This window comes from Aspergillus pseudonomiae (assembly GCF_009193645.1).
Source record: "Aspergillus pseudonomiae strain CBS 119388 unplaced genomic scaffold BDV37scaffold_2, whole genome shotgun sequence".
In the NCBI taxonomy this organism is placed as follows: Eukaryota; Fungi; Ascomycota; class Eurotiomycetes; order Eurotiales; family Aspergillaceae; genus Aspergillus; species Aspergillus pseudonomiae.
In genome coordinates, this window is record NW_022475994.1 from 457805 (window position 1) to 483345 (window position 25541).

Here is a 25541-nt window from a genome sequence, read left to right on the forward strand (position 1 = left end):
GGAATAGGGCCGGAACCAGACAAAGCCAATATACTGTCATAGGGCGCAAAATCTTCTCACCAGAAGATGCTGACAATTAGGATGACCCTGAGCCACACCGGGACGACCAACTGAGATCCGTTTGCGGGATTCTGAAATGCCTTTCAAAAGGCATCCAAGATATGGGACAGGTTTTCTTGGCGGGTCTCTCAGGGACCCAGACTTTCAAGCCTTTAGAAGTTACACCGAAGTTACATAGAAGCAACCATCGCGAACATCCTCTCGACACCTTATGTCATCAAATAAGATATCCTATAATAGACCTTCCTTGTACCCTTTCTGCAACTGAAGTGAAAGCGAATTCAAAAGTCTCCCCATTATCCCTATGCCCGAGAAAGAATCGAGTCATCCAACGGCAAGATACCGTATATTACACATTGATACCGTTTCTGTATTTTAAAAATATACGAAGGGGCGGGCAGATGACTTCGGTGGAAACCGGAACGGCGTCTGACTCAACGCGATGCCGAAGCTTGACCTCCGAGTCGACTCGGGACCCGATCGTTCTTTGGTGGATTCAGTACCTAGTATAGTAGCTATCGGGCTCTCCATACGTCAGAGCCCTTGCAAATTTCGTTCTGCCTCGAACTCCTTACGTACAACAGACGCCGAATTCCTTATATGGAAGCCCTTCGTACTAGTATTCTCATGAGCTTCACTTTCCCGGCCGAGAAGTAGAGATATCTTGACTGAGTCGATCCCCAGGTAAACGGGACCGAGATATCTCCATAGTGTAATAGTGGATATTTTTGGACAATAGCGATGTGATAATGGAGGGCCTTACCTCCCCTTCGTTAGTGTGCGATATGTGTGTGGAGGGGTGAGAGATACCTACCTAACTAATGGTATTATTCCATCCACTGGGATCTCCTTCTGGGATTAACGGTGGTTGGCACTGGACTTGACTTGGTTTAAGTCACCAATGGTCGGTATTAGAAATGCAAGCTGACTTGTGCTTGCTCTGTCTATGATACTTTGATTGGCCACATTGTTGGTCTCTTTCAAGACTTAGTGGTGTTGAGACGGACAATTAGGATGGGACGCCTAATTGCCTCAGCCACGGAGAAACTCTGCATTCGTCGGACGAGTTGAACTTGTTCTTGGGTCTCGCATCCAATCCAGGGTGCAAGAGATAGATGGGATTGCGGCGCCATCTCCAGCTCCATCAACCTCTGCGTGTTAGACCGCTGCGCAGCCACCGTGTTCTCACTGCGTGACCGTCAGAGAACTACGCATTTCTGGCTTCGTGCTCTTCTTATCTGCTGGACCTTATTCTCGTCGCTCGTCTGCGCCGAAATACCATTCCCATCAGCCATGGGCGGACTCTACAAGGAGCTCCCTGAGGGGCTTGACGAGGTCGATGTCGTCATTGTCGGAGGTTCGTGGATCCAGTCCTCTGTACTGAGCTTCACCCTGTCAACATGACATGAAACCTGAGAGCTAATCAATGGATTTTTCACACAGGCGGAACCGCAGGCTGCGTCGTGGCATCTCGACTGAGCGATGCCTACCCATCCCTGTCCATTCTGATTGTCGAGGGTGGCCGAGACAACCAGGGCCTTCAAAATGTCACCTACCCTATGCTCCTGCTCAACAACATCTTGCCCGGAAACACCGACACGCTTTTCTATGAGGGCATCCCTGAGAAGGCTGTGGGTAATCGCTCACTTGTCGTGCCGTCCGGCGGTGTCCTCGGCGGCGGCTCGTCTATCAACCTGCTCACCTACAGCCGTGCTCAAGCCATTGACTACGACCAGTGGGGAGTCGAGGGGTGGTCTTCCAAGGACTTGGTTCCGTATCTCCAAAGGGTATGTGATGCTGTGTCCACTGATCAAGTTCTTGGTGAGCAATTGAACTCTCATTGACTCGCTCGGTAGCTCGAGACCTATAAAGGTAAGGGCACGCCCGAGACACACGGCTACTTTGGCCCCATGCTCGTCACCCCAAGCAACTACACGGCAAAGGCATCCGAGGAGGGCTTCATCAAGGCGGCCGCCAAGCTCGGCTACCCAGAGGCCCGCGACATCCAGGACCTGGAGACCGTCAACGCCACGCAGCGCAACATCCGCTACGTGAGCGGAGGCAAGCGCCAGGACGCCGCCTCCAACTACCTGCACCCGCGCCTCGGTGACAGCCTCCACCCCAACCTCTACGTCCTCACCCAGCACCAGGTCATTCGTGTGCTCTTTGATGGCAACAAGGCCTCGGGCGTCGAGTTCAGGCCCAACCCCAAGTTCAACGATGGCACCGAGAAGCCTGTGCAGAGGGTCAAGGCAAAGAAGCTCGTTATCCTCTCCTCCGGCGCCCTGGGAACACCCCTTGTACTGGAGCGCTCTGGCGTGGGCAACTCTAAGATCCTTGGCAAGGCGGGCGTCAATGTTGTCGCCGAGGTGCCCGGTGTTGGAGCCGAATATCAGGACCATCAACTGATGACCTACGCATACTACTCGAGCCTCCTGCCCAACGAGACCTTTGACGCTATCTACTCAGGCCGCACCAACGTCGACGAGCTCATTAAGAAGAACGACCCCATCATGGGCTGGACCGCCGCCGATGTCTACTCGAAGCTCCGGCCCAGCGACGAGGAGGCCAAGGCTCTTGGGCCCGCATTTGAGAGCGCCTGGAACCGCGACTACAAGACCAACCCAACGAAGCCGCTTTCCATTATCACTTCGCTCAACGGGTAAGTCATCTCCAATCCCCTTTTGGTCATCGTGATTGCAGAACATACTGAGAACATCTCCTCTCCAGCTTCCCCGGAGACTCCACCGGCCAGCCTGAAGTCCAGTACTTCTCCTGCTCCACCTTCACCCCGTACCCCTACTCCCGTGGCCACCTCCACATCACCTCCAAGGATCTTGATGCGCCCCTCGACTTCGCCACGGGCTTCTTCGCCGACGAAAATGATGTTGACATCAAGAAATCCGTCTGGTCTTACAAGAAGCAGCGCGAGATTATCCGCCGCATGGATGTCTACCGCGGCGAGTTTGCCCCGCTGCACCCAGCTTTCGCCGCCGACTCGGACGCCGCCACCCCCTCGAAGCCTCTTGACGGCCCTCTGCCCGACGATGTGTCTGACATTGTGTACACGGCTGAGGACGATGCGGTGTTGGAGCAGTGGCTGCGTGCTAATGTGGGCACGACGTGGCACTCGCTGGGAACATGCAAAATGGCCCCCAAGAGCGAGGGCGGCGTTGTCGACTCGAGCCTAAGCGTGTACGGTGTCGAGAAGCTCAAGATTGCGGATCTGAGTGTGCCACCGGGCAACGTCGGTGCTAATACGGCCAATACTGCGTATATGATTGGCGAGAAGGCGGCTGATATTTTTATTCAGGAGCTGAAGGGGTATGATTATGGAGACGGCAACAATGGAGGCCCTTAATTATGGCACATACGTATAATAATGCTGCACTTGTGTATATTGTCTCGTTGCCGGCTCCCTTCTGATAATATGAATTCTAGCCATGACTTCCATTCGGAAAGGTAGTAGTAGGCTAGCAGCCGTTTAGACTATTAGGTATCATATATGCCATTTACTTGTGGCTTTCTCCTGCTGGCGAGACCTGTGATGATACCTGGCTTCTCAGTTCATCGTGAGCCTCGGACTAGGGATAATTAGACATTTCACTAATGTTTCCGAGCTCCGAGGGAATTTGAGCGAATTTGAGCAGGTCGTAGTTCGGAGACAAGTCATGACTTCCGTAAGCAATGGTCTATCAAAGTCGTCCTTAATGCTTCGAAGAACACGTCTAACAGACGAATCCTTGCCTGTTTACTTCGACTGGCATTCATAGTGGTATCCAGGAGTGTACAAATGAATATTGTCCCACAGTTTGGTATATACACCTCGTTCATTCATATACACGTACATACAATCGTGCGCTCAAAGCCACAATCAACCCAGGCCACAACATATCACCTAATTACAATCAAGCAGTGAGAAATGAAATCAGTTTGTAGCATCAAAGGCCGACTCGGTGGTCCGCCTGACACCGAAATGGGTCTCACTATCCTGGACGGCAAGATCTTTCTTCTCCAGTTTAACTACATGTGCGAGTCGTGGGCCGTTGTTAATCTCTTTGAGCAGTTTTTGGATGGACTCTGGAGTTCCTTGGGCTTCTCCTTCGACCTGATGATCTAATCAGCCAGAGTATAATCTAGAGATGGCATTGGCCAAGTCCAGGGAGGGGGAAAAAGAGAAGACAAACCCGTCCACAGTTGGTATTTCTCACCCAGCCTTTCAAGCCAAATTCGGATGCACGCTTCTGTGTGAAGTCACTGCGATATAGCAACTGTCAATATATTGCTCTGTTTGCTAGAGTGGCTGAGCCCTACCGGAAGCCGACACCTAGATCATTGCTTTAGTTAGCCACACCGGTTTCCATCCAGGCCGCATTGCGCTCTATCAACAAACTGATACAAGTGTAGTAGGGCTATCCCAGAAGTACCTACCTTGAACGGTACCACTGACCTTGAATGCAATCTGTATATCACATCAGCATCGCTTCTACCCTGGAAGTAATGACGTAACAGATGGATGTGGGGTGTGTTATCTTGTGCTGGTCATGAGGGGAGGGACTGTACCCGTTGGGTAGACATGTTGAGATAGCTGTGTTTCTTTCGGGAGCGAGTATTCCTGCAAATATCGGTCTATATCTTTGTCATAGCAGTATTGTTGTTTAGCTCATGTTCCAGCAATCGAAGTGGTTTGTAGACCCATTAGTCATCTGCCATCACGAAGAGCTGTGACAGGCTGTTTGTCAAATACAGTACGGTCCATGTACTCACACTTGACCGGATTCGGTTCGTGTACAAAAGAGTCAACTGGCATTAAAGTTGAGTCTAGACAATGATCCTTATTTTATGATAGCTACAAAGATATCTTGACACATCACCGTTCAATGTCTCGTCTGGAGTATTGACGTCATTATATATATCTTCGGAGCGGTGTTGGTTCTCTTGGTATCTTCGTTCTTTGTCAGAACAATAAAACGAATACTCCCTTTCTTCCCATTCTTCCATGCCTAGAAGAGTACATATGGCCAAGTTGAATACTTTGATAGAAGTTCATCAGTGACGAGTCACCTGATTTCCCCAGATCACGACTGTTGGAGGTGAACCCGTGATTCCGCTTATCGCCAATCAACGTCCCGCCCCTGAACCAATAATAGATCCTCGGATTGTTCCCTCATATTGTTGTTTCTCCGCAATCAGTCCCCCTCGACACATCTCTGAGGGGCTCTGGCCACGCAATGCTCCTTTAAAATGGCTTCAATTCTCTCCTGGTTCCGACGGCTATATTCTCTGGATACATTGGATACTCGTTTCATTGTCTCGTCAAATACTCCGCTGAAGGCCGTCGCTGCTGACACGCGATCTGCTCCGGCCAAAGATGCCCGCGCAAATGCAATTGCCAGCAATGCTGCTCCTTCTAAGTGGCGCACGCCTGAGTTCTGGGTATACTATGTCATCTTTCTCATCGCGGTACCGTTGATGTTCAAAACGGTTATCGAAGTGTCACAGGGTATGGCATTCTGCGCCAACAGAGACGGCCAATGCTGACTATGCTTTAGAGAGTCATCCGACCTATCCAACATACTCTCATTTACTGTCCCCTGGCTGGATAGTTGGGCGCAAAGTGGTAAGTACTTTGGTCTATACTATGCTGCATGCTGTTGCTAATTCTTCGCTTCTTGAGTAGGACAATTCGGATGCGCAGTATTCCAGCTTCCGTGATAACATTCCCTACCTGCTCGCGCTTTTGGTTGCCCACCCACTGCTCCGTCGTGTCTACGAACGTCTTGTACAACAGGCCGATGCAGGCTCTACTCAAACAAAGGCCAATGCGACTACGGCTCAAGGAGACGCTCGCTTGGCCCGTCGGGTCCGATTTGACTTTTACTTCGCCCTGGTTTTTATCGTTGCTCTCCATGGTGTATCTGCCATAAAGGTGCTCGGTATATTATATGTGAACTACAAGATTGCGAAATCGCTTCCGCGACAATATGTGGCTACTATTACTTGGACATTCAACATTGCGATACTGTTTGCGAACGAACTCTGCACAGGCTACCCTTTTGAGCGCATAGCCACCATGCTGGTGTCTTCGGCAGATAGCACCGGACAAGACTCTCCTCTAGTCCTATGGGGTCGATATCTCGACAGCTTTGGAGGTATAATGCCCCGGTGGGAGGTGCTTTTTAAGGTCACGATATTGCGACAGATCAGCTTCAATATGGATTACTATTGGAGCCTCGATTATCCAGCCTCGAGTCCCATTGAAGTAAGTCGATCACTCCATAGAATAAGTTCTTATCTAATGGCTATAAGAAGAAACAAACTGATCCCACGGCACTATCGGAGCGCGACCGCGTGAACATCCCAGCAGAGCCGTCCGCGTTCAACGGCCGCAATTATCTCGCCTATGTGCTGTATTCGCCGTTATATCTAGCCGGGCCCATTTTAACATTCAACGATTATATTTCACAGCAGCGATTCCCGCCTCTCTCTCTTACCAGATCCCGCGTTACTCGCTACGCCGTCCGATTCCTTTTGACCGTACTGGCCATGGAATTCATCCTCCATTTCATCTACGCAGTGGCCATCTCCCAAGCACACCCGGACTGGTCATTGTATAGCCCTGGTCAGCTCAGCATGCTCGGCTTCTTCAACCTGCACATCATCTGGCTGAAGCTCCTAATCCCATGGCGGTTCTTCCGGCTCTGGGCCCTAGTGGACGGCGTCGACCCACCAGAGAACATGGTCCGCTGCGTCTCAAACAACTACTCCGCATTCGCCTTCTGGCGCGCCTGGCACCGCTCATTCAACCGCTGGATCGTGCGCTACGTCTACGTGCCCCTAGGTGGAGGAAGAGGCCGAGCACGCGGAGACGATAACAAATCATCATCTGTAATCTTCGCCAAAGCCCGCCAGATCTTCAACTTCCTCATCGTCTTCACCTTTGTTGCTCTCTGGCACGACCTCAACCTCCGTCTCCTCATGTGGGGGTGGCTCATTACGCTCTTCGTTCTCCCCGAGATCATCGCTACGCTGCTCTTCCCCGCGCACAAATGGCGCTCCCGTCCGAACACATACCGCGTCCTTTGCGGTGTTGGTGCAGTAGGGAACATTCTCATGATGATGATTGCCAATTTGGTCGGGTTTGCTTTGGGCTTGGACGGAATCCAGGGCTTGCTAAGTGAGATGCTGGGGTCTTATTCTGGTCTGGTTTACCTGGCTACGGCCTGTGCGGCGCTGTTTGTGGGGGTCCAGGTTATGTTTGAGATCCGGCAGGAGGAGTTACGAGCTGGTATCAACTTGAAGTGTTAATTCACAGATATACATATGCATATACATTTAGTATGATAGAAATCGAACTATACATCTTCCATTCAGGTAGTGATAGTGGCGCCGTATTACCACACTGTTTGAAGGATATTGGGAAAAGTATATAGTGTATTAAGACATCCAAGCCAGAAATGTGACCTAGACTTGGTCTACTCTTTCGGAGAGCTGTATAGGCTTGAGATGTGTGGTATCTGTTTACCTAATTCTGACTTCTGAGTGATCAAATTGACCACCAGTAGCCACGATTAGGGCCGCGAGCGTACACGAGGAGACAGCCGCTGGACTTGGGGAAATCCCGTGAATATGTTCGAGTGAAGATGCACGCTTTGCTTTCCCTCAGCGTGTGCATCGGTGCGTCTTTTTGTCGAACAGGCTACCCAATCCGTACGGCCTAGTAGCGTTAGATAGGCGCCGAGCCTGTAGGAAGGCTTCTTCTCTGTTCCATCAGGTAGGAGTGGAATTCATTGGGAGAAGAAAATAGGCATATGACCCATATTTCGACTATTGTTAATAGCACCCATGTTCTTCACAATGTTTTCACCAAAATGGTACCTCGCGAGGTTGTGGAAGGGGATATGCCCTAGCGTGTGCCTTGGACAGCGAACAGCGGATTTCGCGCCAGGCGAGTGTAATCAATTTCCATCGACCAGCCCGGTGTTTCCAGCATGGCGATCTAGATGAGAAGAATGATCATCCGGTAGGTGTTTTTTTTTTTTTTTTGTTTGGCTAATCCGCATTTGAATGGCCTAGTAGAACGCCCCACATCTGGAGTCCTCATGAAGTTTGTAACAGTCCAAGCCGCAGGTCCGCGAAGGGCAGTTCTTGCACCGGATCTTGCCCCAGTAACCGCACACACAACAGAAATACCGCTGCGATTTCATTGTGACTGGTGGACCGACGCGAGAAGCATTATACGTCAATGGCGGCTCCGCAAGAAGTGCCTGCATGATACGTTCTGACGGTGCAGAGGGGATATACGATTTCAGGAGGGGATCGTTATCGTGCTCGGTTTTGATAAGTGCTTGCTTGTCCTCCGGCTCCTTCTCCGATTCCTTCTCTGTGTCTTCTGTGGTAGTGACGCTGGGTGGCTTTGCAGGTGTCGCTGATGCCCTCTGACGCGCGGGTACAGTGGAGGGTTGTTTCTTCTGACGCGAGGATTCCGGTTTGGGCGTTGTGGCAGGTGTCGAGCTTCTTCGTAATGATGATGGTTTTGTTACTTTGTTGGCTGGGGGACGCTGCGTCGTAGACTGGGCTGCTTGTGCTAACGCGGCTTCTTCGTCATCGAGGTAGTTTCTGAAGGTCTTCTGTGATTGAAGGATACGGCGCACATTCGAGGTAACTTTGCCTCTTGTCCCTGGTGAGTGACAGAACAGTTGTTAGCCATGTCCTGTCGCAAAACACGTCAACGCATCTCGAAGAAAATCTAGCTACCTCTTCCAGCTGCATCCTTTTGTTTCACCGGGATCGGAATATGGACATCTTTATGGTTCTCCCGATCGAGTTCTGCTAAATGTCGGATGATCGCATTGGCCTGTCTTGATGATACATCTCCACGGCTGCCGGGGTCGCGAATGCCTCGTTTCCTGCCGATGGTAGGCGTGATCGCTGCTTTGGATGGGTCGAAGCCCCTGTCGGGGACGTAGGTCCACCCCGGAGTGAGGTGAGTTGTCGTACTCGGAAGAAGTTCGACGTGATACATTGTTAGTACGAAAGGGAAAAAAATTGGTTGTATTGGTTTAGGACAATGTTATCGCCAGGGCGTGTCTTTTGGCGTTCCCCGAAAATGTTCCATGGAACATTCCATGTTTGCTATGTTTGCATTCCAAGGGAATGACGCAGTTGACCTGACAGTACATTTACTACAGTCAGTTATAAGGCAAGATATTAAATTTCCAGTTAATATCATAAATAGCACCGTTTTTTATGTAGTAATCGATGTAATGCAAGGAAAAATCGCGTTCTCCTGTTAAAGCTCACTAAATGCCGGACATAAACTGCATTCGAAAATTGAATGTGTTCGGAAACCCATGGGGAAACAAACTCCTGATAAAAAATAGCTTGGGAACTGGTTGTGGCGTGGTTCTGTGAGCACTATTTCTTCCTAAGTTGATCCACTCTCGTCTCCAGTTCACCGATGTATGTCTGAAGCTTCTGTGTTGCTGATTGAAGCGCCTGTTTATACTGATTAGTATGATTACCTCGAGCAGACAACCAAATATGTGAAGGATCAAGGGGTAAACGGGAGCTAAGCTATGTCTAAAACCCGATGCTACTGGGGGAGGGGAGGCAAATCTGTGTTGTACCAACACAACAAATGGAAGGATTGTAGCAGACCAAGAAATGAAAAAGAAAGAAATTGGAAAAAAGGAAACCAAGAACAAGAGAGAATTATGATAACAGTAAGTTAAGAGGAAAAAGAGACATATGAAACAAAAGAAATTCCCATAACATACGTATATGTCCTCTGTCAACATCTCGTTGGTCACTCTGTACTCCCCAAGGATGTAGTAGTAAACGGAAGCGCCGGCAACAACAGTGCCAGTAAGGAAGCCAAATATTCTAGCATTACAAGCAGGTTAGTTACATCAAGAGGGTACACTGCCTTCTAAGGAAAATATGACCAGTAAAGCTTACCCTCCGCGAAAAGCCCCAACAGGTTTTTTAGCGGGCAACGTGGAGCCTGCAGCTGCTCTCACGGATGGCGAGGTAGAGAAGCTCCTTCGCACGGAGATGGCCGCGCGCCTTGTTGCGACGGAGCGCAACCCAGGAAATGCCATTCTGTAAGCACTCATAATCATAAATGCTCCAGGCTTCTAATATTTGGATCAGCAAGGAACATTCCGGGAAAGTAAATTACAGCGAGGATTTGCTGCTCTTACAGGTTCAAGTGATGGAGGTTCGGCAAAGCTTGAAGTGACGTTGGTGTTTGCCATTTAAGCTCGGGTGGAGACGGCCGCTAATCATCACGGGCCCGAAGTTAAGCATGGATCCCTGCCTAAGGTATCTGCTTCAGTATCGGTACATTTGATGATAGCCCTTGTCTTCTCATCCAAAAGGATTTCTCTGCTACTACTAAAAGGGAGTGCTATGGATATATGTTTATTTATTCATCGACCGTAAAGATCCCAGGGATATAATCCAGTAGGCAAGCCCCGAACGCCTGACAATACCGCAGGGGTCCAAAGCTGCACAACAGGTTGCAACACTATTTTACTCTTAAACATGAAAGAAACTGTACCCAATTTCTGGATATATTACATATAAGATTTCATCATGGTCGCCTAGAAAGTTAGAAAAGGAGAGGCCTAGTTTGCCATGGTACTCTCGTTGAATAAGTCCGCCAACAAATCATCGTAAGATGTTGTCAAGCCCGTACTGCTCATGCTGTAAGTGCTCTCGAAAGCATGGATGCTGAGTTGTTCAAACCAAGGCCGAAGAATTCGATCAATGAGTTCATCTTTCGCCGTCTCACGGATCCAGTCCGCTGTTAGACCCGGCTGTTTTACACTATAGCCGAGCTCGTTCAACTCCCTGGGGCCGTCTGTGGCCGCAGAGCGCGTCCCAAAGCTTTGTGAAATCTCATCTGCAAGGGCCAGAGGCTCCCAGCGTTCTGGTGGGTAGACAGCATCAATCGTATCTGTAACATAAAGCCATTCGAGTAGTTGGAAGTCATCCGGCGCAAGGACGAGTAGCGTGTCTAGAAGCTTACACGCCTGCAACAATGCGTATGGATTGTATACCTCTTGCTGTAATCCAAGCGGAACGGCAGCAATCGCTTCTTGGAGCTCCGTGTTGATCAAAGGCCAGAACGGAGCCAGCGCAGTTGTGGAACTCTTCAGTGCAAGAGCCCGGAGAACCATGAATATCTCCGCTCTAGTCGTAGATGACGGCGATGATGAACTAGTAGCCCCTAAAAGATCTTCTAGCTTCTGCAGAAGTCCCGGTAGTTCTCCAATGAAGTAATCATTGTTCGCGGACAATATAAGTAGGGTAATCCTACGAAGGTTCAATTGGGCCTTCCTATCGGCATCTAGGCGGGCAGCAGACGCTCCCACACCAAACATGATGCCCGCAGCGCTCGGGGGTGGAAGCCGAGACATCAGTTCAGATAATCGATCCTTATCAGCAAGCACCCATTGCCGGAATAGGTTCATCCATCCACCCTTCACAAGTTCGAGGTGAGAGCTGAAGAATCTAGGATCATTGAAGGCTTCCGCAATGTCTTTCTTCCATATCTTTGCGGCAGCCGGAACCTTTGCGATATGTTGCAAGAGAGCCATAAAGTTGTGGCTGATATTGTTTGGAAAAAGACGCGATCGCAAAAGGGGCCCTATCACATGGGTAGAAATGCCTGATACAGCTGTAGTAATACGATCCGAATCGCCTAAGGTAGTTGTAAAGGCAGGCATGGAACTAGCAAGAATGCTGAGCATGTCATCTGGTCCGATATGAGGCGCCGACGGATTATCATGCTCTAAAGAGCCTCGACCCAGCAGGCCCGACTCTTGTGACAGCCCCAGGGGCTTGCTGGTAAATATTGCCGTGAGCAGACGTAGCAGCACATCCTACGAAGGTCAGCATAAGTAATACCTCATCAATTGATAGATCACGCACCCCAAGTTCTTTCCTCATGCGACGATCCTCACCGAAACTGGTGTTCTCCAACTTCGCACCGAGGATAGCAGCGAACTCAACCAAACGAGGAAGTATCTGTCTGTGTGGAAATGGGTTGCTCAAAACATCACGCAAAAAGGTAGTACAGTCTGCCCAAATCTCATCGAGAACATCGTCATCAAGGGACCTGGCATAAGTAACTAAAAACCCCGCTAACTCGTTTTCTGTAAGAGTCGACGATTGAGTAGATTTACGACTGGGGTCTAAAGCAGACGGGTTCGTCCTGGTATAGATGGCGTTAAATATAGCCGGGATTGCGATTTTTGGTCGAGACCCATCCAGAGTATGAAGCAGGCTGAAAATAAGAGACGAGGTATTACTGTCCGTCTTTGTCCACATCTCTACTAATGTCTCAAGGCATTCAAGGGCCTCTGCTGTAAACAGATGCTCGAGGATCCGGCGGGAGCGGTTCCTCATGCGCAAAGACGTATATTGGAAGGATGCCAGAGACTCAGCATCTTGCGGAAGAGTACTCTTCTCCACGGCTCCCCAAGCCCAGATAGAAAAGCACAGACGCACAGCATCTTGGAAGCACAGTAAGACAGTAAGTCTATTATTCGCAGCCGTTGAACGACCGTGACTGGCGTCTGACGCAAACACGCCTGATACCATATTTCCAAAGAACCCTTGGGGTTGGTCTGGGCTCTTAGAGGCGGGGACATTTGCTTCGTCCACAAGAAGGCGCTCATGAGCGGTTGCAATGCAGGTTTCAAGACCGGTGAGTAGAGCTATGGTGGCATGTTCGGACCTATCCTCGGGCCAACCTTTTGTGTGCTTGAATGAAAGTTGCAGATTTGTGTACGCAAGTTGGATCTCCTTACAGAAGCAATCCACTAGCATCAGAATGATCTGGAATATAGATCCTGAGTATAGTGGAAGCACTTCACAGAGTAACATCGTCCATCTTTCCACGCTGCCCCTCGAGTTTGGAGAGCTGATACCCTTGAGAAGACATTCTAGGAGCTGCTGTGGAGGTTGTGGCATGGTAGGGATTGGGGGCACTTTTTCGGCCTTGTCGCTCGTAAATGACAGAATAGAGGGACTTGTCAAGCGCTCACGTGAGCTGGCTCTCTGATGTTTTGGTCTAGGAGGAGGCTGTGGTAAGTACGCCTGAGCAAACCGAACCTTCAGTGCTGCAAGGAGAGTGTCAATGAGAGCCCCTTGGACAGTAACGCTACCACCATCATCTAGAATAGCAGAAAGTCGGTCAACAAGCAGGGAGTCAATTCCAGACTCAGCCACCTCTTCAGCTCCTGGGCCTAGCAGGAGTTGACGCATGACAAGCAGGGATGTTTGTTGCAATTTAACTTCGTCGAAGTTTGTCTGTGGTGTAATCTTCGGTCCACTAACAATTCTTAGGATGGCGTGGAATATGGTCGAGTGTAAAGTTTGCGTCCCGGTGTTATCTGCTGGTATGGTGAGTCTCAAAATTTTAAACTGAGGTCATGAAGCTCACCTTCTGAAGCAGAGACATCATGGTGTCGGTCACCTTGAGCCGATGCCTGGGTCAGTAAAGTAACCCACCCATTGTGGGGGATGACTGATATGATATTATGAATCGTCTCCAATAGATAGCTACATTCCTTGAAATCATCGGGGGATATGGAAAGGCTTGTTGGATTTGCCCCAGAGGGATCAGCTTGGGTGAAAAGACTATCCAGTCGTGAAACAACTATGTGGAAGACCCTATTTCATCATTGAGTAATTATATCAAAGGCAAGGGCGTACCTGAAGAGTTGGGGAGCTTACTTGTGTACGGAGGGCAGGTCCTGGAGCCAACGCTGGACCACCTCGGAGGTCTCATTAGGGGCTTGAGAGAGCGAGTCTAACACAATAAAAAGCGGACGTTCAAGCAGGGAGGATTGGTAAGAAACCTGGATCAGCGCCGAATCCTGTGCGTGCTTCGGCGGAAGTTCATAGGTACCATGGTGGCTGTGATTCCACAATACAAAGTATCTTCCAACCTGTTCCTCCGATAACATGTGTCGTGACGTGTTGGAAGAGTTGACCATCAGTGATGTTATGGACGCCTCAACAAGGTGATCATGCCATGAGACTGAATGCAAATGCCACAGGCAGCGAACCGCTTCCACATGAAACTTTGGGCTCAATGGTGAAAGATATTGCCAAATCTGTTTAACAAGTGACGGGATAAGATCGGAAATATCTTCATAGCTGATATAAAACCCGGGACTTTGAATAGAATATAAATTGGTGACACCAGTGGCAATTGATGAGACAGCCGAGAAAGTGGCAGTAGACTGCTCGGCATGATTCGCACTGACGTGGTTACAGATGGCAAGATAAAGCCGTCTGTCGCGCGTTATGCGTGACCTGGGAAGCTTCTTCAGCAGTACAATGAGAAGATTTACGTTCTCCTGTATAGATGCGATGCCGTTATCACCCGCAAGTGCTGATAACACGAGTTCGTATGCTTTGTCAATTATCAGCTCCGCAAGTTGTTTAGAAGCGAAGGGTAATGGAGGGGGGTCAAGGCTGCTGGTGCTTTGCTTATAGAAGCCATGGATCTTCTCTAGAACTTCGGGCATATTGAGGTCACCAGTCTGATAGCTTTTGATTATCTTTTCAGAGGCTAACTTCTTGGAGAAAGCCCTTTCTGTAAGTAGGCCCGTCAGTGAGTTCATCACTTTGAAGAGTCCATGCGACACAAGTCTTAGTTGATCATGTGCAACTTTGGGATGCTTTTTCGGAGAGAGCTCATTCATCTTAATAAGGACCGAGAGGGTCAGCAGTGGGATATGGTTCAAAATCATGTCCTCCTCTCGCACGTTGAAATTTTCCACAATGAATTGAGCGAGTTTAAGGTTATCCATTACCTGACCATTTTCGCGATCAAGGCTCTCCGGTACCCAATCTACCAGCTTGAGCAGTTCCGAGAAAATTACTCCGCTCTCCACACCGTCAAAAAAGGCGCTGGCACTGCGAAAAACCTCATCAAAGTGGCTTTTGGAGGCTACTTTCTCGAAAGCTTGAACGTTTCGGATAATGGGGAGAAAGACTGCAGTGACTATGTGCCCACCAACTTCCCATCGGTCCATCAAGGACAGCGATATCCTGAAGGGCCTTGTCTTCTCGGAGGGCACTGCGGTTTTCTGTCCGATCATCTCTAGGAGACCTCTCACCAGTGGTTCCAGTCCAAACTGGCGGAAGTATTCGGACTGTGAAAGTTCTTGATCACTAGTGGTGGATGCATCTGCATTTTCTGATATCGAGTTCCGAGCTTCGAAAGAGGTTCGGTCATTCACAGGGTCGGGCCCTAAAAGCCAAGCCCATAATCTCCGATTCAAACTCATATCTCTTCGAGCCACAACACCCACAGCTGCAATGAGTAACCTTTGGAGGTCATCGTCCGTGATCCTAGATTGCAAAATAGGCGAGCTGAGTGGCAGATGCGTCACAAGCAAATCGAGAAAGTTTCGCTGGACAAGGACTTGCTCGTCGGTCAACCCGGATGCAAAACAACGAATAAGTAAACCAGGCTCCGGGGAGACAACTGAATTTGCTGCCATCTGCATCCCAAGTGGCATATCGTTGGAATCGTTGCTGCTGCTTTTGCTTGGTCTTCGATCCGTAACACCTAGCTTTGGGAGATAGCGATTCAGATAAGCCAGCACTCCTGAACGCCTACTCGGACTAGTGATTGACGCGAGGAAGAGGCATTGCCAAAAGTATTGACCGCTTGCGTTGGCATCTTCGCCTTGCCTTTGTATATCCATCTGACTAGCGATATCGCGAAACTTATTGATAAGCCGGAGAGTTGGGTCAAAGTCATCGCTGGTTTCTTCTTCAAGTCCGGGTAGAAGGGCTAGGATGATCGCCTTCAAGGCGGGTCTGATAGCCCATGGCTCCAGGCCACAAATATATGTCTCTACTAAGTTTAAAAATAAAGGGCGGACGGTAAGTGAAGCGAATGCTAAGGTAGGCGCAATGCCGGGCAGATACAACGGCAGATCGTGCGATAGTCCTTCTAGCTAAGACGGAAGTGAAACATTAACAGACGCTCCTCGAGATAACCCAAGTCACCGCACCCACCTTGATCAAACCAAAGACATATGTATATACTTCAAGTGCCTTCTGATGGACACCAGACGGCAACGAAGGATTTAGGCATTGCGCGAGACGTTTCGAGACGAGAACCTTGTGAGGGACGATCGGTAGGTCAGGAGGGTGGGACTGAAGGGCCTGACATAGAGAATCATTAGCGACTTAGGCGTAGTTGTCTTTCGGGGAATATTAACCCACCTTCAGAAGCCGGCTTAGGAAAGAGATATAGTCCGCCCATTCCTGCAACGCCGTGTCGAATAAAGAGAGGGCTCGTTCGACGCTCGACGCATAACGACGGTAATTCTTATCCTTCTTTAGGTGCTCTACACGATTCCATAGACATTAGACTGCAGGTCCTCCTCGAAACCTAGATTTTAGCCGTGGGATGCCGGGTGAGCGCAGACCTTCTTTGCCTCGTAAGCGGGATCGCGCAAGAGAGCTATCGGAGCTTGCGGGGGAGTTCGATCTCGGAAACGAGCTCGGATCAAGGCTCATGATGCACACGTCGAGTATTCAATCATAAAGTATCCGTCGGAAAATCGCACCTCTTCATATTTCGCGCATTGAACTAGAATGCGACCGGAGTTGGAGCGGTTGTTGCTGCGTAAAGACACGGAAGCCACAACAAGCGCCAGGCGGACATGTTTTTGGTGCCTTAACCGTCCGCCTTTGCGAAGCTCCGAACGGGGAGATCAATCACCCTTTCTCCACTTAGTCTATTTAATCAAGCCGCCGAACCCACATAACGTTTCCTCACTTCAAGTGCCGGTCACGTCGCTACTGTACTAGGCAATCTATCGCTGATTCTCGATGGGGGTTTGTATGGCATCACCCCTGACAAGCATGTCTTATACCCCTTTGTTGAGTCGCGTATAATACATGAGGGTGCTGTTGCCGACTGGAGTAGTACATACATACCAGTCAATGCGCCCAGGTCAATTACCATGGACTCGGAGAATAAAAAACAGCCACAGGGCTCCGTTGATGGCAATGACGATAGCCAAGGTGAAATTACTTGCTCCTCAAAGTCATCTCCTACAATGGCAGCATCTAGTGTCAGAGAACGCAGCACCAGTCCCGAAGGGCCACCGCCACCTTTACCCCCGCGTCCGAATACTTTAAGTTTGTTGGATGAAGGGGCATCATCTACTCGGACTGTACGACAATCAAATCAAACCGCCTTGCAGTCTAGGGCTACTACAGCAGTGTCCCTGACTGACATTGCTTCCCATGATGGCGGGAAAGAGAGCTACCCTGCTCGCAGTCTACCCGGAACTCTGAGGGTCAAGGCAAGTCTTAGTCACCTGACCAGTCCAAGAGGCAGCGATACTGCTGATTCTGCAAGTATCAGAAGCTCTGTACCGCAGACGGAGCTTGGTGAGGTAGAGAATGTCTTCAGTGACTTCGTCGTGACAGAGTCTGGACCTATGCAACAAGATAGCACAGGTCTGCTTCAGTTCCCGGAGTTCCAAGCAGACGATGTAGATGATGATTTCGCAGAAGAGTTCGAACCTGTTGGGGACGTTGGAGACGAAGGAGAGCATGAGGGTGCGTAGCTTCCGTAAAGCCACAGATCTGTTGAGGTGCTAATCCACGACTCGACACCAGAACTAGTCCTTGAGAACTGGAAGTCTAAGCGGAAACATTATCTTATCCTATCTGCTGCTGGAAAGCCTATATGGACGCGACATGGCGATGGTGGTCTGATATCCACGTATGTTGGTGTCATCCAGACCATCATATCCTTTTATGAAGATTCGCAAGATCGTCTGAATAGTTTTACCGCTGGAGATACGAAGTTCGTCATTGTAGCTAAAGGACCGCTTTACTTAGTGGCGATAAGTCGGATTCTCGAAAGTGAAACTCAACTTAAGCTTCAACTAGAAGCTTTGTATATGCAGATCTTATCGACCTTAACCCTCCCTTCTCTAACACATCTTTTCTCGGTGCGACCCTCTACCGATCTCAAGAGACCGTTACAAGGCTCAGAGACTCTACTATCGACATTGGCGGACAGCTTCACGAAAGGTTCACCATCTACCCTTCTTTCGGCATTGGAGTGCCTCAAAATCCGCAAGGCGCACCGCCAGACAATCAACAATGCCCTCCTTAAAACTAGAACCAACGGCCTCCTCTACGGTCTAGTTGTTGCAGGCGGTCGGCTAGTTAGTGTTGTACGGCCAAGGAAACATTCACTTCATCCTGGTGATTTACAACTGATTTTCAACATGGTCTTTGAAGCAGAAGCTGTTAAGGCTGGGGGTGGCGAGAGTTGGATTCCTGTTTGTTTACCCGGATTCAACAGCAGTGGCTATCTCTACATGTATGTCAGTTTCGTTGATCTAAGAGAAGATGCTAGCAACGTTGCGGATGACACGGCGACGAAGGAAGAGTCCGTTGCGGTCATCTTAATCAGTGCAGATAAAGAACGGTTTTTCGAGTTACAAGAGATGCGGAACTCCTTTATTGAGGTAAGACAATGCAATCGGCTTTCATGATGTGAAATACAAATTGGCTGGTGTTGACTAACCATCACTATCCCAGCAATTGGAAAAAGACGGCAGCCTCAAGATCATGAAAGAAGCCATTGACAAGGGCCGACCAAAGACCACCGACATTGTGCCAGGGACAGTCTTACATCATTTCTTGTACAAGTCGCGAGGAAACGTGCAGTTCACTATGTCCTCATATGAACCTGATTTCTCGTCTGTTTCTCGACGTCGAAGGTCTGTTTAGCATAACTAGTTCCGTACGGGGGATCCTAATGATACCATCATAGATGGCTGACGTTAACTTTATAGGCTAATGTCAACATACAATAACCTCCATGCTAGCATCCATGCCAAGCATGCCCACGTTCGAGTCCACCATTGTGTCTCACAAACCTCAACCTCTCTCGCATGGGTAACTCCGGTTTTCCAACTCTACTGCGTCGCTGGTCCGAATGCCAATCGGAATGCCCTCGCTCACAGTGCGAGCAAAATTATCCAGTGGGTTCAGCAAGAGGAGGAGAGACTATTCATTGTCGGCGGTGCGGTATGTTATCCCGCGTTAGTTCTTATTCTTGGTCTTATAGAACTAACTCCTGCGAAAAGGTCTTTTGAGATATGTCATGCTTGATATTTGATGATATATGACGATATATGACGCCTATCACAAGGTGCCACGAACTATCCTGTACATACTGAACCCAGGTTCTGGATTAGAACTATAGACGCGCCATGATTACAGCCCAAAACCTATGTTCTAGAAATAACCTATATGACATGACAGTGAATGAACGCCACCCACTAATCGATTGTGTCGTCCCTCAAGGCAAAAAGCTGCTGCATAACCTCATCCGACTTAGCTCGGAGAGCATTATGATACATGGTGTTCGTAATGAACTGTTTGATGCCCTTGATCTTTGAAGCCGTATTTGAGGCATGACTGAAATGCACGTACATGTCATCTATGTACGTAGCAGCGTAGACAGGAACTTCATTCTTCGCCAGCTGGGCCTCGTCATAGAGCGCGGGCCAGTCCTTTGTAGTTGCGAGGATGTCGGCCGCCTCTTTAATCTCATTGAGCTCGTCGTACGAGTCGAACATGTCCTTGTAAACCTACATCGCGTCTGTTAGTCAATGTGGCACCATCCAGAGCTTCCGATTGAATCTCACCATTTCGCCTGTAAACCAAATCTCCGGTTGATTGGCGTCAATGCTGAAGTTCGAATTGGCTGAACGAAGTCTATCGGCAGACCAATTTGATGCTTGCCTGTTTATTATTAGTACGATAAGGTCATCAAAAACGGAAAGGGCTTAGGTAATTCTCACCCTTGGCAATAGATAGCTTCGTGAAGAATGGCATAAATAACAGCACTGTCAAATCCACCTGCAGCATCGATTGAAGCGCGCGTGGGATGAGTCAGGAAGCCGAAGATCTCGAGATCATTCCACGAGCGCAGGACAAGCTCTAACGAGTGTTAGCCCAAAATGTTGCACGTACTCTAAGGCTTGATCAGATATTACCGTGGATACTATCAAGGCCACCTATAGACGTCAGTACTGCATTCATGTAATTACAGGTTAGATTCCCTACCGTGCATGCCGAATATGAGACCCAATTGTTGAAATCTCGCCGGTGTCAATTTCCCAGACGGGACAGAAACATCGTTCTCCTTAAGATACTGTAGGATTCTCTTGACTCGCTCAACGTCTTCAGGGAACTTCGAGTAGTAGGCCTTGTTTCTCTCTTCCAGTTTTTCTTCATTTCATTAGGTTAGCTGAGGGATTTAGGAAGTGAAGACTTCAAGAATGCATACCGTATGTCCGTGCATACACTGAGTCAGGCTCATTGACAAGAGGGGGCAATCCGCCACAGATAAACGCCTCCGCTAGGCCCTCTGGACTTTGGCGTGTCAGGGCTCGTCAGCACCAGCATTCATCCTCTCACAATTCAATCTAGCAGTTCAACTCACAACATAGAAAGATACGTCACAGCGCAAAAACCACCGAAACTTTGGCCGATAACGCTCCATTTGCGTTTATCTTCGGGATAATCTACGGTAAGGCATCGGCGAACGGCTTCACAGTCCCTGACAATGTTATCAGCTCGGAAGTTCTTCAAGTACTCCGCCTGTTTGATCGCATTGCCTTTCAAGGCAAGGGTGCCAGCGGTGATCGTGGAGCTGAGGCCGGTGCCACGTTGATCTAAAAACAAAACCTATACACGATGAGCATATGAACCTTGCATGGTGAGGGAGCAAAGGAGAATTCGAAATGACTATCACCCACCTGGTATCCCTTATCAAGGGCGGTGCTAATCCAGCCATTTTCCTGAGGTGGTCGACATCCAAAACCGGGTCCCCCCTGTAAGTATACAAGCCAAGGCAGCTGCTTGTCCTCCTTTGAAGCCTCAAATGGAGTCGTCGATCGACGAACACTACGGGCAAAAAGCCTCAACGTGCCGTCATTTGGCCGGTTGTAGTTCACTGGAACGTCAAAGAGCAGTTCCGCTACACGGAGCTTCCCTAATTCCCCGCAGTATCAGCTTCTATATTACACCCACAGCTCCTCAAGAGACGCACCCGGGACGTTGTGAAGCTTCTTGTCTACTAGTTTGGCAGCCATTGCTTTTCGTGCCTTGGATGTAATTTTATGGTTGTGTTTGGAGTAGCAGAACCTGTTAATGGCGTTGCCTGGAAGACAAGAGCTGATTGTTGATGCGTAGTGGATAATTGTGGAGACGTTAGAATGCTACCTTGGGCAGACCCGTCTGTGCGCGCTAGCCAGTTGGCTAGTCCCTGGAAGTCCAGTCCACCCGACGGAACCCCGAGTTTAAAGCTGTCGTAAGCAAACCACTTTACGAACTAGGGGCCATACGGCACGGTGTTTGCTTACGGTGACTCACGGGGTTTGCCTATGGGTCAATATATGTCGGGAAGAAAACCCATGCCAGATATATAACCTTTCACTTTCGACATAAGATAATACACCCCTGGTTACCGGTAGCGGGCCTTGTCGACATATTCAACCAGTACCATCTTTGTCTAGAGCAACTGTTCTCCCTACAACAGCCATGAGTGACAAGAGCGCCAGAACATCTATGGAGCTAGAAGACATCACGGCCACATCAGAAACGCAGGCTAGTCTTCAACAGCAATTATGGGAGATCGCTCAAACTCCCTGGAAATCCGGTATCCTTCCCAGTGCCAATCATCTGGCTCGGGCAAGAGAAAGTTTACCGTCTTGTCTTGCGAATGAAGGAGTGGGGTTTGAAAGTGCAAAGCAACATATCCTGAACGATATCGTCCCAGCTTTTAATGCAAGCAGTATAAGTCCCAATTACTATGGCTTTGTCACCGGAGGGGTAACACCTGCTGCCTTATTTGCGGATAACATAGTATCTGCGTACGATCAAAATGTTCAGGTTCATCTTCCTGACCATACTATTGCCACAGATGTTGAATCCAACGCTCTGGGTCTACTTGTCGACCTTCTACACCTGGGGCGAGCTGAGTGGCATAACGGCATTTTCACCACTGGGGGATCGGCGAGTAACATCCTCGGCTTAGCCTGTGGGAGGGAATACGTATTAAACGTCGCTGCATGCAAGGCAGGAGTCCCCACACAAAGCGTTGGAGAGCACGGTTTGTATGAAGTCATGCAGGCATCCGGATTGTCAGGAATTCAGGTTTTGTCAACGCTACCGCATTCATCCCTAGTCAAGGCAGCTGGGATTCTGGGAATCGGCCGAGCAAATGTTAAAAGCATCTGCCAAGAAAACAATCCACTCCTCTTTGATATGAAAAAGCTTGAGATTGAACTAGCAAGACCTGACAAGGCAAGTATAGTCGCAGTATCCTGCGGAGAAGTCAACACTGGACGTTTCGCGACGACCAGCATCGATGATATGCGAGAACTACGGAGATTGTGTGACAAGTACGGTGCCTGGCTACACGTTGACGGTGCTTTTGGAATTTTCAATCGCGTTTTAGATGATAGCCCAGAGTTTGCTACCATTAAAAAGGGGGTTGAGGGCATAGAACTGGCCGATTGTATTGCAGGCGATGGGCACAAATTCCTCAACGTACCGTACGATTGTGGCTTCTTCCTCTGTCGCCATCCTAATGAAGCGTTCCGTGTGTTTCAAAATGCGAATGCGGCCTATCTAACAGGAAATAGCAACGGCCCTCCCTCAATTCCCTCGCCGTTGAACATCGGGATAGAGAACTCTAGGCGCTTCAGGGCGCTCCCTGTCTATACTTCACTTGTCGCTTATGGCAGAACTGGGTATCAGTCTATGCTCAAAAAACAAATTCGATTGGCCAGGATGATTGCCGGATGGTTATTTGACCATTCGGAGTACAATGTTTTGCCGGAGGCTACTACCAAGGAGGAATTATTGGACCAAACTTTCATGGTTGTCCTGCTTAGCGCAAAGCAGGATGACTTGAATAAAATCCTTACAGCCAAGATAAACGAGACATCTAAGATGTTTGTTTCTGGGACCTCCTGGCAAGGGCGACCGGCTTGTCGAATTGCCATCTCCAATTGGAGAGTTGATGAAGACAAGGATTTCGAAATTGTGACAAATGTGCTGAAGAGTGTTGTTGAAGGGGGAGCAACCAATTGAGCATACTTGTGTATGCATTCTGAAAGGCGGGTGAATACAGATACATCAGTACCACTTATACAGACAATATCGGGGCTAGCCGATCTAATGAAACAATGTACTTTAATGTGAATAGTTATGGGATATGTTTGTTCCATCACCGACGCCGGCCAGCACCGCCAGCATTTTCCCTCTCAGCAAGGCTGACAACCTCACCGATTCCAGCCTCCTCCTGTTCATCTTCGAGAGCCATGACTTCTTCTCTGCTATCCCACCACTTCTCTTCTGCGATGTTGAATGCATCCTTGCGCAGTTCCTTGATATTCTTCTCCGGTTCTAAGCCCTTTGTTTTCAACGTTTCAAGCAAAATCTTCTGCCATTCTTCAGAAGTACGGTTGAAGAAATCACGCAAGCTCTCAAAAGGTCGGGGAAGAGGCCTACTATCCTGTACAGAGGGTTCTCCCTCTGGCTCCTCTACCTCGAGTTGTTCCATTTCTTGCGTCACGGACGGCACCGTTGTCTCTGTAGGAGCAGGGGAGGCAGTGTCCAGTGACATTGCATCTTCCTCTTCATCTCCCTCCTCCTCATCACTATCTTCTTCATCGTCCATTTCATCATCGCTCTCTTCCTCCTCGTTAAGGAGATTCCAGTTCTCTGGTTCGTTATAGAAGATCTCCTTGACACCATCAAGTTTGACGAGATCGATAGAGTACATGTCATTGAATGTGAATTCTCGATCACCTTTCTCAAAGGTACCGCCAAATATGAACAAAGTATCATCCTGCACAGTTAGCTGTGCGTTGAACCGCATATGAGGCATTTCGAAGCGAACAATCGTAGGCTTCTCGGGCTTATCAGATTCCTCTTCATCTTTAGGAGTACTGAGTTCCATCTCATCGTCGTCATCCAGACTGCGAATGCCTTTCTTCGCCTCCAAAGCTTTAAGGTTCTGTAGCAGCTCTTCCTCATCAGCTTTAGTCCGGTCGCGAGACTTAACCTGATTTGCCTGTTTTTTGCCCTGTGCCCTTGGGCGTCGGAGACTCAATGGGAAGAAGCGGTTCCTGTCGGTATTCCAGGCGTACAATGTATTGAAAAATTCACTGTCAATCCCCTCCTCGCTGAGCTCAACATCATGGACACCACCAAACATGATGCCACGACCCTTGTGATACGCCATAGTAGCACCTGCGCGGGGCGGGTTCGGGGCATTCGCAGGCTTCTTTCTGCGTTCCCAACGGATTGTGGGGGTTGCAGATGCAGGGGCATCGGCAGCAGGTGGTGTGATCCGAAGGAGCCAGGTGTCCTGGTGAACCATAGGCTTCATGGTCATACGCTGAGCACCACCCTTCATCTGTTTCCCTCCTACACTAGTGGTGGCCTTCACACGGGAATACCCACCTAGGAGGACTGCACCCGCTTCGTGAGGAAGAAAAGAGAAAGAAGAGCGAGAATCAGGTTTCTGCGATGCAGGGGGCAGTATAGGATTATACCAGGTATACTTTGAGCAGTCGTAAATCCACAAGTCTTGAAGGTATTTAGTTTGCTGCGAGGTGTCTTGGAAACCACCGAACAGGATAATGTAGTTCTTGACTCAGTCAGCCTCAAAAGACTCATCATTGGGGGAAATACATAATCTCTAATGTGCGAACCTTGTAGTAAGTCATTCTATGGCCACTTCTGGCCGGAGGACCCTTGCCTTTAGTCTCAAGACGGGCCCATTCTTTCGTCGATGGGTCAAGATACCAAAAATCATTGTAATGATAGAAGGTACCTTGCTTTGGAGATGAGAACTCGCCTAAATGGTTCAAAAGTCAGTAAGATGTTCAAATGCCAAGGATCCAGGTCGCATGCCTCCAAAAAGATATACGCCGCCAGTATTTCCACCACGGCACCAAGCATGACCACTCCGAGGGAGAGGAGTATTGGGACTAGTGACCTCTTTCCATTCGCCTTTGTCAATATTGTACACAAAGAGATTGTTGAAAAAGGTAGCAAGAGTGCCATCGAAGTACTCTCCACCGAAGACGAACAATTCATTCCGATTTGAGGGGGATGCCAGCACAGTTGCGGATGACCGAGGAGAAGGTGGTCCCGAAGCAACTTCAGTGACCTTGAGGAACTTAGCCTGTTCTTCGGCGTATTGCGCTAAGATGGCATCCAGATCCGCATCTTCTACATCGCTGTCTGCATCCCGTCCCTTCTTGCCCTTAGATCTCTTTTCTTTCTGGGCAGCTTTCTTGTTCTGTTTCGCCGCAACACGTTCTTTGTGTTCAGCGGACTTCTTATTTTTCTTGCCCATGTTATGGGATCGCTTAGTTGTC

The 25541-nt window shown here is 49.1% G+C and overlaps 10 protein-coding genes across 10 annotated transcripts; 4 read left to right on the forward strand and 6 right to left on the reverse strand.

The window, feature by feature from the left end:
- The first annotated feature begins 963 nt into the window (after positions 1 to 963).
- BDV37DRAFT_79508 (GMC family oxidoreductase) lies at positions 964 to 3702 on the forward strand. The gene is made up of 4 exons (XM_032091237.1): positions 964 to 1417; positions 1504 to 1847; positions 1917 to 2722; positions 2791 to 3702. Exons 1-4 carry the CDS (start codon positions 1354 to 1356, stop codon positions 3419 to 3421), a joined length of 1845 nt encoding a protein of 614 aa, XP_031946893.1. The 5' UTR covers positions 964 to 1353; the 3' UTR covers positions 3422 to 3702.
- A 286-nt stretch (positions 3703 to 3988) lies between these two features.
- On the reverse strand, positions 3989 to 4638 carry BDV37DRAFT_277915 (acylphosphatase; the record flags this gene model as incomplete). The annotated part of the gene is made up of 5 exons (XM_032085904.1): positions 3989 to 4168; positions 4272 to 4317; positions 4375 to 4387; positions 4492 to 4522; positions 4624 to 4638. 5 exons carry the CDS (start codon positions 4636 to 4638, stop codon positions 3989 to 3991), a joined length of 285 nt encoding a protein of 94 aa, XP_031946894.1.
- A 104-nt stretch (positions 4639 to 4742) lies between these two features.
- Positions 4743 to 7637, forward strand: BDV37DRAFT_79656 (putative glycerol:H+ symporter (Gup1)). Its single transcript, XM_032091239.1, has 4 exons — positions 4743 to 5563; positions 5613 to 5680; positions 5741 to 6322; positions 6370 to 7637. The coding sequence occupies exons 1-4, from the start codon at positions 5305 to 5307 to the stop codon at positions 7366 to 7368; spliced, it is 1908 nt and encodes a 635-aa protein (XP_031946895.1). The 5' UTR covers positions 4743 to 5304; the 3' UTR covers positions 7369 to 7637.
- Positions 7638 to 8099: 462 nt separating this feature from the next.
- Positions 8100 to 9281, reverse strand: BDV37DRAFT_79612 (putative HIT finger domain protein). Its single transcript, XM_032091238.1, has 2 exons — positions 8818 to 9281; positions 8100 to 8740 (listed from the first exon to the last, which is right to left on the reverse strand). Exons 1-2 carry the CDS (start codon positions 9083 to 9085, stop codon positions 8133 to 8135), a joined length of 876 nt encoding a protein of 291 aa, XP_031946896.1. The 5' UTR covers positions 9086 to 9281; the 3' UTR covers positions 8100 to 8132.
- BDV37DRAFT_79482 (uncharacterized protein) lies at positions 9282 to 10265 on the reverse strand. The gene is made up of 3 exons (XM_032091236.1): positions 10021 to 10265; positions 9840 to 9945; positions 9282 to 9558 (listed from the first exon to the last, which is right to left on the reverse strand). The coding sequence occupies exons 1-3, from the start codon at positions 10182 to 10184 to the stop codon at positions 9478 to 9480; spliced, it is 351 nt and encodes a 116-aa protein (XP_031946897.1). The 5' UTR covers positions 10185 to 10265; the 3' UTR covers positions 9282 to 9477.
- A 291-nt stretch (positions 10266 to 10556) lies between these two features.
- On the reverse strand, positions 10557 to 16699 carry BDV37DRAFT_79693 (cellular morphogenesis regulator DopA). Its single transcript, XM_032091240.1, has 7 exons — positions 16530 to 16699; positions 16324 to 16448; positions 16114 to 16263; positions 13810 to 16052; positions 13517 to 13746; positions 12001 to 13469; positions 10557 to 11951 (listed from the first exon to the last, which is right to left on the reverse strand). The coding sequence occupies exons 1-7, from the start codon at positions 16618 to 16620 to the stop codon at positions 10692 to 10694; spliced, it is 5568 nt and encodes a 1855-aa protein (XP_031946898.1). The 5' UTR covers positions 16621 to 16699; the 3' UTR covers positions 10557 to 10691.
- Positions 16700 to 16835: 136 nt separating this feature from the next.
- Positions 16836 to 19322, forward strand: BDV37DRAFT_79706 (guanine nucleotide exchange factor MON1). The gene is made up of 5 exons (XM_032091242.1): positions 16836 to 17673; positions 17734 to 18596; positions 18670 to 18851; positions 18927 to 19161; positions 19221 to 19322. The coding sequence occupies exons 1-5, from the start codon at positions 17070 to 17072 to the stop codon at positions 19227 to 19229; spliced, it is 1893 nt and encodes a 630-aa protein (XP_031946899.1). The 5' UTR covers positions 16836 to 17069; the 3' UTR covers positions 19230 to 19322.
- On the reverse strand, positions 19256 to 21293 carry BDV37DRAFT_79701 (proline iminopeptidase). Its single transcript, XM_032091241.1, has 9 exons — positions 21194 to 21293; positions 20901 to 21136; positions 20585 to 20829; positions 20429 to 20514; positions 20206 to 20370; positions 20136 to 20156; positions 19941 to 20079; positions 19785 to 19881; positions 19256 to 19727 (listed from the first exon to the last, which is right to left on the reverse strand). The coding sequence occupies exons 1-9, from the start codon at positions 21234 to 21236 to the stop codon at positions 19416 to 19418; spliced, it is 1344 nt and encodes a 447-aa protein (XP_031946900.1). The 5' UTR covers positions 21237 to 21293; the 3' UTR covers positions 19256 to 19415.
- A 281-nt stretch (positions 21294 to 21574) lies between these two features.
- On the forward strand, positions 21575 to 23309 carry BDV37DRAFT_79733 (pyridoxal phosphate-dependent decarboxylase family protein). Its single transcript, XM_032091243.1, has one exon. It carries the CDS (start codon positions 21685 to 21687, stop codon positions 23239 to 23241), a length of 1557 nt encoding a protein of 518 aa, XP_031946901.1. The 5' UTR covers positions 21575 to 21684; the 3' UTR covers positions 23242 to 23309.
- Positions 23310 to 23377: 68 nt separating this feature from the next.
- On the reverse strand, positions 23378 to 25519 carry BDV37DRAFT_267769 (putative Kelch repeats protein; the record flags this gene model as incomplete). The annotated part of the gene is made up of 3 exons (XM_032084071.1): positions 23378 to 24805; positions 24870 to 25015; positions 25072 to 25519. The coding sequence occupies 3 exons, from the start codon at positions 25517 to 25519 to the stop codon at positions 23378 to 23380; spliced, it is 2022 nt and encodes a 673-aa protein (XP_031946902.1).
- Positions 25520 to 25541: the final 22 nt, after the last annotated feature.

Excerpts from the sequence above, each read along its gene's own strand:
- BDV37DRAFT_79508 (XM_032091237.1), top strand. The coding sequence starts at position 1,354 with ATGGGCGGACTCTACAAGGAGCTCCCTGAGGGGCTTGACGAGGTCGAT. Across the intron at positions 1,418-1,503 it reads CGATGTCGTCATTGTCGGAG|GCGGAACCGCAGGCTGCGTC; the intron begins GTTCGTGGATCC and ends TTTTTCACACAG. Across the intron at positions 2,723-2,790 it reads ATTATCACTTCGCTCAACGG|CTTCCCCGGAGACTCCACCG; the intron begins GTAAGTCATCTC and ends TCTCCTCTCCAG.
- BDV37DRAFT_79656 (XM_032091239.1), top strand. The coding sequence starts at position 5,305 with ATGGCTTCAATTCTCTCCTGGTTCCGACGGCTATATTCTCTGGATACA. Across the intron at positions 5,564-5,612 it reads GGTTATCGAAGTGTCACAGG|AGAGTCATCCGACCTATCCA; the intron begins GTATGGCATTCT and ends ACTATGCTTTAG. Across the intron at positions 6,323-6,369 it reads CAGCCTCGAGTCCCATTGAA|AAGAAACAAACTGATCCCAC; the intron begins GTAAGTCGATCA and ends AATGGCTATAAG.
- BDV37DRAFT_79612 (XM_032091238.1), bottom strand. The coding sequence starts at position 9,085 with ATGTATCACGTCGAACTTCTTCCGAGTACGACAACTCACCTCACTCCG. Across the intron at positions 8,741-8,817 it reads AAAGGATGCAGCTGGAAGAG|GGACAAGAGGCAAAGTTACC; the intron begins GTAGCTAGATTT and ends GTCACTCACCAG.
- BDV37DRAFT_79482 (XM_032091236.1), bottom strand. The coding sequence starts at position 10,184 with ATGATTATGAGTGCTTACAGAATGGCATTTCCTGGGTTGCGCTCCGTC. Across the intron at positions 9,946-10,020 it reads GTTGGGGCTTTTCGCGGAGG|AATATTTGGCTTCCTTACTG; the intron begins GTAAGCTTTACT and ends TTGTAATGCTAG. Across the intron at positions 9,559-9,839 it reads TGTTGACAGAGGACATATAC|GCGCTTCAATCAGCAACACA; the intron begins GTATGTTATGGG and ends CAGTATAAACAG.
- BDV37DRAFT_79693 (XM_032091240.1), bottom strand. The coding sequence starts at position 16,620 with ATGAGCCTTGATCCGAGCTCGTTTCCGAGATCGAACTCCCCCGCAAGC. Across the intron at positions 16,264-16,323 it reads TCCTAAGCCGGCTTCTGAAG|GCCCTTCAGTCCCACCCTCC; the intron begins GTGGGTTAATAT and ends TCTCTATGTCAG. Across the intron at positions 16,053-16,113 it reads ATGTCTTTGGTTTGATCAAG|CTAGAAGGACTATCGCACGA; the intron begins GTGGGTGCGGTG and ends CTTCCGTCTTAG.
- BDV37DRAFT_79706 (XM_032091242.1), top strand. The coding sequence starts at position 17,070 with ATGGACTCGGAGAATAAAAAACAGCCACAGGGCTCCGTTGATGGCAAT. Across the intron at positions 18,597-18,669 it reads TGCGGAACTCCTTTATTGAG|CAATTGGAAAAAGACGGCAG; the intron begins GTAAGACAATGC and ends TCACTATCCCAG. Across the intron at positions 18,852-18,926 it reads TCTGTTTCTCGACGTCGAAG|GCTAATGTCAACATACAATA; the intron begins GTCTGTTTAGCA and ends TTAACTTTATAG.
- BDV37DRAFT_79701 (XM_032091241.1), bottom strand. The coding sequence starts at position 21,236 with ATGGCTGCCAAACTAGTAGACAAGAAGCTTCACAACGTCCCGG. Across the intron at positions 20,515-20,584 it reads GTGACGTATCTTTCTATGTT|TCCAGAGGGCCTAGCGGAGG; the intron begins GTGAGTTGAACT and ends GACACGCCAAAG. Across the intron at positions 20,080-20,135 it reads TGGCCTTGATAGTATCCACG|AGCTTGTCCTGCGCTCGTGG; the intron begins GTAATATCTGAT and ends AACACTCGTTAG.
- BDV37DRAFT_79733 (XM_032091243.1), top strand. The coding sequence starts at position 21,685 with ATGAGTGACAAGAGCGCCAGAACATCTATGGAGCTAGAAGACATCACG.